We start from the raw sequence: 10,510 nt of genomic DNA on the forward strand, positions 1-10,510 counted from the left end.
AAATGCAAAAACGAAGCCCGAAACGACCTCAGATACAAAATCTGAGAACGCACAGCCCTATGGGCTGATTTGTAGAGTATAGGGACCTGCAAGCGCTCGTGAAAACTCACCTCAATCGGAGAACGTGAGTCGGAGGGTGCTGGCGGCGTAGCCCTGGGAGCCGATGCCCACTCTAATACCAATTGTTGGAATTAGGGTTGCAGGAAAGCACACAAAGCTTGGAGAAGAAGAAGCAAGAATGCACACAACACAAAGTGTATTAGATTGTGTCAATGTACAAAGATAAGTTAGCCCTAGAATGATGGGCATATATACAAGCCGAGGGAAAAAACCTCCTAAAGAGGGAAAAAGTGCCCCGACGGTCCTAAGTGTGTTCACACACATCACTACCTATGTATATGGCAACAGAACAGTTTGAACTTGGGTGGTGGTTACCCTCCTCATCGCTTGGTTCTAAAGATTAATACTCTTATCATGCTGCTCTGCAATTTGGATCATCAGACAAGGACTTTGTAATGGTACCAGATTGATATGCAAGCAATTTCACTCAAAGGTGATAGAAGTAGAAATCATTACAGGTACAAACATGGGAGACATGGTCTTTATTCGCAAGATAGCATTCATACCTACTATGCTGCAATTTCCTTTTGACATAAGAAGGAGACAATTTCTTGTAAGGTTAGTCTTTAGTATGTCAATAAATAAGTCCCAAGGACAAACATTGAGTGTATTGGGACTTTACTTGGCCACACAAGTATTCACACATGGACAGTTGTACATTGCTATGTCACGTGTTAGATCATCTGATGCACTGAAAGCATGTATAAAGTATAATAGTCTTCACACAACCAGTGTTGTCTACAAGGAGGTTTTCCAAATGGCATAAATCAAGATGTAAATTTAATCTATGCCCAAAAGGTAAAGAACAAGCTATTGATATAGTAGCTTACAAATGCTAGAGACTACATTCATAGATATCTCTGTATCAATGAAGAGAATGTTTGCAACACAATGATATAACATGTGTAATCTATGTTGTCTTTATGTGCAATCTTTCACATTGATGCTTCTCTCTTTGGTATTATTGAATTCATGTGTATAAATCTACTTGCATTTAATCTATGTTGTCTTTATGTGCAATCTTTCACATTGATGCTTCTCTCTTTGGTATTATTGAATTCATGTGTATAAATCTACTTGCATTTAACTAAAGATACCATATAAATCCACAAAAGGGAGTGCCCCGTCATTGCTCAAGGGGTGGTTCTAATTGTTGAGATTACAAACGGGTGTTGGTGAGTTCCTTTTTTTTGACATTTGGATAAGCAAACGTTTACTTTTGACTTGCTTTTATATATACAATAGCATTATTTATTTTTCTTGCTTGGCACAAAATACTAAACATATATATATATATATATATATATATATATATATATATATATATATATATATATATATATAGAGAGAGAGAGAGAGAGAGAGAGAGAGAGAGAGAGAGAGAGAGAGGAAGACCTTAAAGTGTTATGTAAATTATTAGTGTTGTGAGTGTTATATTTGATATCAGGGGTATATTTCTTAGAATGGAGGTGGCAAGGAGATCATTTTTATCTATTTATGGTGGTGATAGAGCTAAGATATTGAAAGCAATTATTTTTTAGATTGCTATAATTCAAGTATTATTGTTTTTCATAATCTATGTAATATTCATGACTGAATTGTAGACCCTCCATTTTGGAAAGGACACGCAACATCATCTCTAATTATAGAACTGTTAGAGAGCACTGGTGTTTTACGGTATATATAGAAACCTGTTTTTTATATAACTTTTGCGTTTTGTTTGATAACTTTATATTGCTATTGATACATTCTTTTCGCAACAACAAGGAATATCTTTATTTTTTAGAACCCAAATTATTGATGGGTTTGTATGGTCAAGACCCTTGCAATACGAGAGCTTTGGACTCCTTGGAATTTACAGTCTGAGATTACAAAAGATCATGGATCAACTTCATGTACATGTAATGTTTGTAGACTATGAAAAGCCTAATAGGTTAGATTGTCGAGTCATAGGCATATACAGATTTTTTCGATTTGCTGTCTACTACAAGCTTGTTCAAACCCTATTCATCTCAAATCTTGATCCACCAAATGAGTTCTGTAAAGTTTTATTGTTTTCTTTCTTTTTTTCCATGAAAAGTTTATCTTGCAATAGCTAATGTTTTTTTATTAAATGTTTTTTGCCGGATAGAGACGAGGAGTATAGGCTTCTAAGGAGAGAGAATCCAATTGTCTGAAAATTGTTTTAAAGCTTTGTTCAAGTGTGTTTAGATTGTCAACATTATTTTAGACTGAACTGCTAGTTGTTTATTTATGCCAAGTTTTGTGCTTTATTCAATGAAATTAAATGCTTTAGAAGCTTCTACATGTATATATATGGCAAGCATGGTGTGTTAATATATAGGTTAGCAAGTTAGGAACCATGGGACCCATCATGGGCTTCAAATATAAGACTTATCCCTACTTACCTTTCGAAGACGAGCGTTTCTTTTTTTTGTAATTGATTGACATTAGTAAGTGAAAAAAACACACCCATGCGTGCCATCGCTGTCACAATGAAGACTTGAACCCGTGATCTTCGAGCTCTAGAGCAACACCTCTACTTCATTGATCTGTGATGATCGATAAATAAGAATACTCTTGCCCGTCTCAAGGACAAGTCAAGCCACAAGTTGTAGACAGTTGGGCTATCTAGACCAGCTAAGAAAGAAGTGGTTTCAATGGAAACAAACTACATTAAAGACAAGTGGGCTTTCCGAACCAGCTAGAATTTGCCTAAGCTATCAATCACCTCTATTATAAGCTTGTTTGTAAGCATAACTTGGCTTGCATCTAGCAACTGAGTTCTCTTTACATGTCATCCTCCCCACTCCCGAATTTAGATAGTGCAATTGGGCAATGTGTCAAACAAAACAAGTTACAATATATACCACTTGTTTTTTTTTTAATAAAAAAAGTGCTTGATTGATATCTATGGACGTGTAGAATGTAACTTTTTTTCGAGAAAAATATTCTTCTATTAGTTAATGAAAAAAACAACCACGACGCCATAGCCGACCGTTGCATGAACGACGCTTAGCCGCGGTGAGCGACCAGGTGTCGTCCATGCCCTCTGTCTCTGCATGCTAAACCTCCATCGCCCCTGCTCTGATTCCCCCTTCCGTCGGCCTACTGAGCATCCCATCGCTTTTCCTCCTCCCCCCGAGAGGGGGGAACTCTGTTCTAGGATGTCTCTTCAGGATGTACTTGCTGGAGCCTCGTCATCCTCGCATTCCACTCGCGAAGCAGCTGTTATTCCGTCTCTGGTCCTGCATCACATGCCATCAAGGCCTCTGGGTGGTTCGCTCACCACACTCAAGGCTACTACTCCTTTCACTCGTCATCACAAAGGACCAGGAGGCCTGGGTGAAGCTGAAGGTACTCGGGGGTCCCTTCTCGACGGCCCCCCACAGGGTCATGCTGGCCATGAGCGCTCGACTCCCCCGACTTCTTTCGTGGAAGCTGTTCGTCTGCCGTTATCAGGTCATGTTGTTCCATCTCTTCCCTCTAAAGCTGTTGATAATACACTGATTAATCTGTCACAGAACCCAACCTTCGAGGAAAAAACTGGTGATTATGATGTTAACAATGATGGTGCTGTAATTTGCGACGATGAGGAATTGGCAGCGTGGCAGGACCATCTGTCTTCCCACGCCCTGATTGGTCTCTGTCATGGTGCGAGACCACCTGTAGACACCCTGAAATTCTGGATTAGATCTAATTGGGAACAAAAGGGCATCAAAGTAGCCTCTGTTCAACATCTGCCTAATGCGTACTATATGTTCCTTTTTGAAGATCAGGTAAGCGGCTCTTCTGTTATCAACAGTGGACAGTGGATTATCAGAAATACCCCCATTTCTTTTTTTAGATGGTATGATTCATTTGATCCTAAAGGACCCAAACCCACCAAAATTCCCGTCTGGGTGGAATTTACAGATATGCCAACCAAGTTTTCTATATGGGCTAAGAGGATAGGGGGTGCTGTAGGTAAGGTTCTAGGTCAAAAACCTTTTCAAGTCGTTAATCCTTAATGGGCTCACCAAATGCTCATTGAGGTTGACACCGCCAAACCCCTCAAAGAGAAAGTTCCCCTGAAAAACAGAGAGGGTCAGATTATTTACGAGCAAACTCTGACCTACAAGAACCTCCCGAACGCCTGTTTTAATTGCAATAAACAAGGGCATCTTATTAGAGATTGCCCTGATCTCCATCAACCAGCTTCTAATGATAAAACCCCAGCCAAAGAGGAGGCTTTTGTCCTGCCTCAGAGAAAACATGTGTCCAAGACTAAAAACAATAAATCTAATTGGCATATCCCAGCCAACAGATATGCCCCCCTCTTAGCTGAGGTACAAGACGATCTAGAAGTGCAATTTCAGGCCAAAGAGGCTGGCAGCTCAGCCCTTATAGGGGATGATCAACCATCCGCGGGAAGGGTCCCCAACAAGGACCGTGTTTTCGTTAGTCAAGACCTTGACTCACCCATGGAATCAGATGAGGATTTCATTGACAAAACTCGACGTATTGATGAAGTTTTCAAAGCCCAACTGGACGAAGAAGATGCTTCTTTGATGAAGAGGATGTCCCTCTCACCAATGAAACAGCATGATGAGGAGGACTTCTCTCCCCTTCTTATGGGTTCGAAAATGAAGAGAAAAAAAGAAAAAAGCCAAGATGTCCTAAGAACCTCCGTATCTGCGAGGAAACCGTCTAAAACGAGTAAAAAATGAATTCGATGAACCTTCTCTCGTTCAACTGTAAAGGGCTCACAAACCCGGAGAGGGCTGTAGCCATTAGTATGTGGTTAAGGGACTCAACTTTTGATTTCGACCTTATCTTCAAGAGCTCAAAATCGGGGGTCCTCAGCTTCATATGAACCTTCAAAAAATCTCTAGGAATTCTCGGTGGTTTTTTACCAATCATCACTCTGGGAAAGGTGGGACTACGATTGGCATCCACCTGAAGTGGGAACACGCCATTTTAGATGCTTGGTCAGATGTTAACCACTCTTGGACCGCTGTTAGGATGGGCAACCCTTTCAATTTCACTCTGGTTTCGATGTATGCCCCCTGCTTAGCTAGCTTGAGAGCTGCTACCTGGCAGTCTATCACTCAGATTGTGGGACCCATCTTTCTCATTGATGACTTTAACATGGTAGAGGCCCAGGTTGACAGAAGTAGACTTCTGGGCAGTACCATTAGTGGTTATGAAAAGGTTAAATGGGATGGGTTAAAGGGGGAGAAAGACCTCTCTGACCTTTCTTCGAAAACTGGATTCTCTTGGTCTAACAATCAAAAAGGCTCCTATCACAGAGCTGCCAGATTGGACAGACTGTATGCCTCGGGGAGCTTGATTGATATGTTCTTAAAAACCAAAGTTACCACGGACCCCTCCCTAACCATCTCAGATCACATCCCTCTGATCTGCAACCTGTCCTTAGGCCAGGCCAAAGGTAGGGCTGGATGGCCCCATCTTGACCCCTCTCTCTTCCGTCTCCCTTGTATCCAACAAATGATCAAAGCCTCCATTGCTGATGCCTTGTTCGTTTCTCCATCCAAGGGATGGGAAAGTTTGGTGAATAAGGTTCATTCTATCTGCAAGGAGTATACGCTGCAAGTTTCTACGATCCGTCTGAATCGTAGAGTGCAAATCAGGAACCAGATTCAAGACATTTATCTGTCTAAAAATGGTGCAGTGAACCACTCTTTGATTGACCTAAAGAATCAGCTCAGACTTGAGGAGTTATTAGCTGCTAAGGCCACTAGATTGTGGTTCAGGGAGGTTTGGGCTGGGAAAATTAATACTCCTCACCCTAAGATGTTTGCTCTCCTTAAAAGGAAAAAAGGTAGAGATCTCATCCCTATGGTCAAGAAGCCCAATGGTCACCTTGCTTTAGATGATGTGGAAAACTTGCAGGTTATTAAGGACCACTTTTTTAACTTGTTCTCCACAGCCCTCCCTCCTTCTCACGAAGTTTCGGCTGCTAGGGCCAAAATTGCCAACATTAGGAGGAAGGTTGTGAACCCCTCTTTAGCCCTTAAGCTTGACTCCCCCTTCACTGAAAAGGAGGTCAAGGAGGCTATCTCTGATCTCAAAAAATGCAAATCTCCGGGTGAAGACAGGATTCCCAACGAATTCTTTCTTGTTTTCAAAGACGAATTGTCCCCTCACATCCTTGACATCTGGAGGGAAGCCATGAGGAAGGGAGGTTTAGCTGAAAAGACAAATATGGGGGTCATCAAGCTGATTCACAAAAAGGATGAGAAAGAAGATCTTGGTAATTGGAGACCCATAACATGTCTCTCGTCCCTTTACAAAGTTTTTGCTCATATCCTGACTAGCAGAATCAACCCCTATATGGATGAGTGGATCCTCAAGGAGCAAAAGGGCTTCATAAAGGGAAGGTAAATTCTTGATGCTATCATTAGTCTTTGGGAGGGTATGGAGCATGCTGAAAACTCCGGTCAGCACTACATCTTCCTCAAAATAGACTTTGATAAAGCCTATGATAGAATAGACTGGTCGTTCCTCTTCCAATCCCTTCAAGCTTCAAGACTTGTCTGTCAAACTGGTTCATCAAAGGTTTTATGCTGCAGTGTTTCTTGACCTCAATCTTCTGCTCATTATGTTTAACCATCCTCTCTCCCGGAATAGAAGAGGGGCTGGCCGCCGAGTGCCTCATCAGGATTTGTCTTTTGAACTGATACATCAGAATTTCCCTTTTACATATACTGGTGCTGGCCTAACTGTTCATGATATGATTTAGCACAGTTTCTGTTTTGTTTCAGAGTTTTTACCCCTTTTTCTGAAGGGTTCATCAGGTCATAGTGTCTCCCCATGGACCTTCCACATGGGATCTTGTAACCACATTTTTTTCATATATTCCGCCGTTTTAACTTAAAAAAAACAGCCACAATGGGCACATACAACCCCCAGGTACTAACTATAAACTCCCCTCATTTAAGGGCAAGAATCAAATGATCGAAAGAGGAAGAGACGCTTCTCCTCCGGTGGGCCGCATGGTGAGGAGAAGGCATCGATGGGTGGCCAGTGTCTGGTGCCTGAGTGCGCAGGGTATGGGGCCGCATGCACGACTGCTGGCGGGCATTTTCTCTGCCCACCAAGAACAGGCGCGTAGCTACTACAAGTAACTACACTACCTCGGTCCTCGCGAGCCTCACACACGTACCAACATTGATTTGTATGCTAAGCAACATGCTATTCTTTGACACCAGCAAGGCAAAGGACAAGATAGTTCAGTTAATGTCTTCATTGCAGCTTGAAATAAGTCTTAATTGCTCTGCGCTTTGAAAGACTCATAGGGCTGGCAAACTCTATTTTTTTTAATACCTCGGTGATCGCGCCGTCGAAGTCGACCATAAGTGTCAAATTAAAGGAAAACAGGAGGCAAATTTTATTGAATAATATTATTCCTCGTGTCTATAATCAAGCCCAAAAAAATAGCGGTCAATATTCACCTATCGTGGCTGTCAGAAGCAACTAATGTAATTTTCTATTTGTACACAAACTAGGCTCAGTAATAAAAGAACATGCAATAATTTCTAGGCAACATCCTCCCTCAGGCCATGGCCATTTCCAAGACTGTGAACTCCACCCACAGTAGCCCCTTGCAATTTCTCTGGAGATGAGCGTCTCCTTATGCATACGTGCATCCAGCTCAGAATCTCCAAGATGATGGTGAGGACTGCAAGGCCTATCAGAACCCCGATGTAGGCATGGCGCCATTTTGCTGCAGGGGACAGTATGTCAAAACCATAGAAAATGTTTAAAATACCCAAGACCAGGATAGTGGCTCCCAGCGTGTAATGGTAAAGGTTCCATGCTTTCCTTATCTTGTGATCCTTCTTGGGCCGTAGCAAGATTGCAGTCACCTGGAGAGCACCCAAAAAGAAAAAAAAAGAGGCTTAGAAAAGTATGCCAGAAATATGTAGCCATAATTAATTTGCAAAGAACGAATATATATATATATATATTCCTTGGTTGTTTATACCTTGCGAAAATTACTTATTTATTACATCTTGCAAATTTTGGATTGGAAAGAAATTCCTATGCGAGAAAAATCTTTCAGTAAGCAAATCACAATTCCACTCAAGAGAAGCGGTTTGTCAAAGTATGTGGACAGAAAACATATTTTCACCAAGATCAGTGGGGAGAAAGATTTCCTCCACTTTTTAGTTTTTATTTTAGAAGTTTCACAAATTATTGCTTCGCTTAATACTCAGGTCTATCAAAATTAATATTCTGAAATATTGATGAATTTGGCACTCACTTGCAAGGTAGCTATGGCAAAGAGGGCAATTCCAATGAACCGGTGCTTCCGATAAACCACGCCCACAGAGTAGTTGCCCAGTCTCAAGCCGGTTGCCCATCCAGCCACACCCACGGCATATCCTACTATCTGGACGAACACGTGTATGTAGAACCAAGCAGGGTCTGTGAAGGGCCGAAGGTAACGTGCAGCTATCACTCCAGAAGGCAGCATAATGCCCCATCCCACAGTGTTGAGCACCCCATGTCTCTGCTTGTTGAGAAAGAAACATAGAAAATGAGAAAAAAAGAATTTACTCAGCTCTTGCACATCCTTACAAAAGAAAAGCATATGAGAATACCCCTCGAGTAAATTAATTGTTGAGAAAGGTTTTCTCTTACGTTTTTGAGTATCTGATGAGGGAGTTGAAAGGTGGAGGACGAGGCGACGCCGGAGGACATGTTGATTGTTTTCAGACCGGAGAGGTCCGCCGTGGTGAAGCCATGGGCGCCCGGCTGGAAGTTCGAGACGGTGGAGCCTCTGTTCCAGACGTGGTTTAGGGAGGTGGACTGGTTGGGCTTAAGCTTGATAGAAACAAGCATGTCAACAGAGGTGCCGGAGATCTGGACCTGCATGTCCAGAACCTCCAGGTCGATGGGCGTGCACTTGAGGGCGCTTCCCTCCTTGGTTTCGGTGGTCACGTTGTACGTGAGGATGGTGCTGCCATTGGAGGCCTGGAACGCTATGAAGGTCTGAGCTCCCACCATCGCCGGCGCCGACCCCAAATTGATCCCCCATCCCACCCACCCCCCTGACGCAGGTGCTACCCCTGTGAACAACACCTCCAATGTGCTGTTCTGTGAATCCAAGGTCCACGCTAGAGTGGCGTCCTGGACGGACAAATCGTCGCAGTTAGAAAACAGTTTGTTCTCACTGTTAAACGTGAAAGACGTAGAGCAGCTCTGTGCGCCGGTGTACTCTCCTAAGAGCAGCACGACCATCAGCAGCAGCACAGAAGAAACGCCCACGCGTACGTCCATGGCTGTTTCTGAAGAAGAAGAAGCAGCAATCAAGCTAAATGCAAGGAAAGCTTGGGAAAAGCCGAGAAATGGGAAAGGCAACACCACCACCCCCACTATCACCCACTACTGGCCTTTTGTTTACACACGGTCGGGTTCTTATACGTTTTGGCAGCTTTCGTGATATGTATTCGGTCAAAAGCAATCGATTTGCCCGCGGTGCCCTTTCCACGGTCAAGCAAATGGTACGTCAAATAACAGTACATGCGTGTTACTGTTTCAACGCCCGGCGGCCGGCTTCTCCTCCACATGTCGCGTATTAGTAAATAATAATAATGACCACTTACAACCCCAACTTTTCATGACACACCTACCCCCTTGGAAATGGTCCTGACTCCTCCCTCCCGAATCCCACCCAACTTACCACCGAGAGTGCTTATTCACTCTAATCCATTTATTAATTTTTTTGAGAGTGATCGTATTTAATTTTTCCAAAAAAAACCTTAGTCACACTAAGGTTTAACCTTAGTGCACAATAAAAGGGTACGCCTCAAATGCCCGCCTACGTTGCTCGATTGACGGCACAGCCATGACAACACAGTGAATTAAGACCATGCATGCAACAATGCGAACTCGGCCTTCGGTGCATGACTTCAGGCGTGCCTCGAGCCCTTCGAATACGTTTTACAGAAGCAGCTCCTCGATGGATTTGCAAGCAATGCAAATTTCCAACCGACCAAGCGACAACTTGGAAGAGGAGCCCTTTGTCGGCAACTACAAAGACAACATGGAAGAGCAGCCCATCGATCTCCCCTTCGGACACTAGCTAGGCCGAGACAGCAGCAACCACATACATCCGCCGTCGAGTATGAGAAAAGCATGTCCATATCACTAGCTAGGGCAGCTCACGGTGGAGCTCCGCAACCAACGTCGAAGAGGAAGATCAGGCTGTGAACCCCGCGGGGCCAACGAGAGCTAATCGAGGAGGAACTGGCCCGCAACTGGGAATATACATTGGAGCCGAACTAGCGCACCATGTGGTGGGCGTCTTCTGCGACCATAAGAGAAAACGCGATGTAATTATCTATATTCTAGACAAACATGGATAAATTAGCAAGTATCG

At 43.2% G+C, this 10,510-nt stretch overlaps 1 protein-coding gene across 1 annotated transcript; it reads right to left on the reverse strand.

Annotated features, from left to right (window-relative positions):
- Window positions 1-7,511: 7,511 nt before the first annotated feature.
- Window positions 7,512-9,527, reverse strand: LOC147603157 (cytochrome b561 and DOMON domain-containing protein At5g35735-like). The gene is made up of 3 exons (XM_086797145.1): window positions 8,770-9,527; window positions 8,390-8,638; window positions 7,512-7,991 (listed from the first exon to the last, which is right to left on the reverse strand). The coding sequence occupies exons 1-3, from the start codon at window positions 9,406-9,408 to the stop codon at window positions 7,662-7,664; spliced, it is 1,218 nt and encodes a 405-aa protein (XP_086653271.1). The 5' UTR covers window positions 9,409-9,527; the 3' UTR covers window positions 7,512-7,661.
- Window positions 9,528-10,510: the final 983 nt, after the last annotated feature.

The sequence above is a fragment of the Cibotium barometz genome, chromosome 65, assembly GCF_041138505.1.
Source record: "Cibotium barometz isolate CiBa-2024 chromosome 65, ASM4113850v1, whole genome shotgun sequence".
NCBI classification, from domain to species: domain Eukaryota; kingdom Viridiplantae; phylum Streptophyta; class Polypodiopsida; order Cyatheales; family Cibotiaceae; genus Cibotium; species Cibotium barometz.

Coding starts and splice junctions, on each gene's coding strand:
- LOC147603157 (XM_086797145.1), bottom strand. CDS start 9,408: ATGGACGTACGCGTGGGCGTTTCTTCTGTGCTGCTGCTGATGGTCGTG. Junction 8,639..8,769: donor CTCATCAGATACTCAAAAAC/GTAAGAGAAAAC, acceptor CTCAACAAGCAG/AGACATGGGGTGCTCAACAC. Junction 7,992..8,389: donor TTGCCATAGCTACCTTGCAA/GTGAGTGCCAAA, acceptor GGTGCTCTCCAG/GTGACTGCAATCTTGCTACG.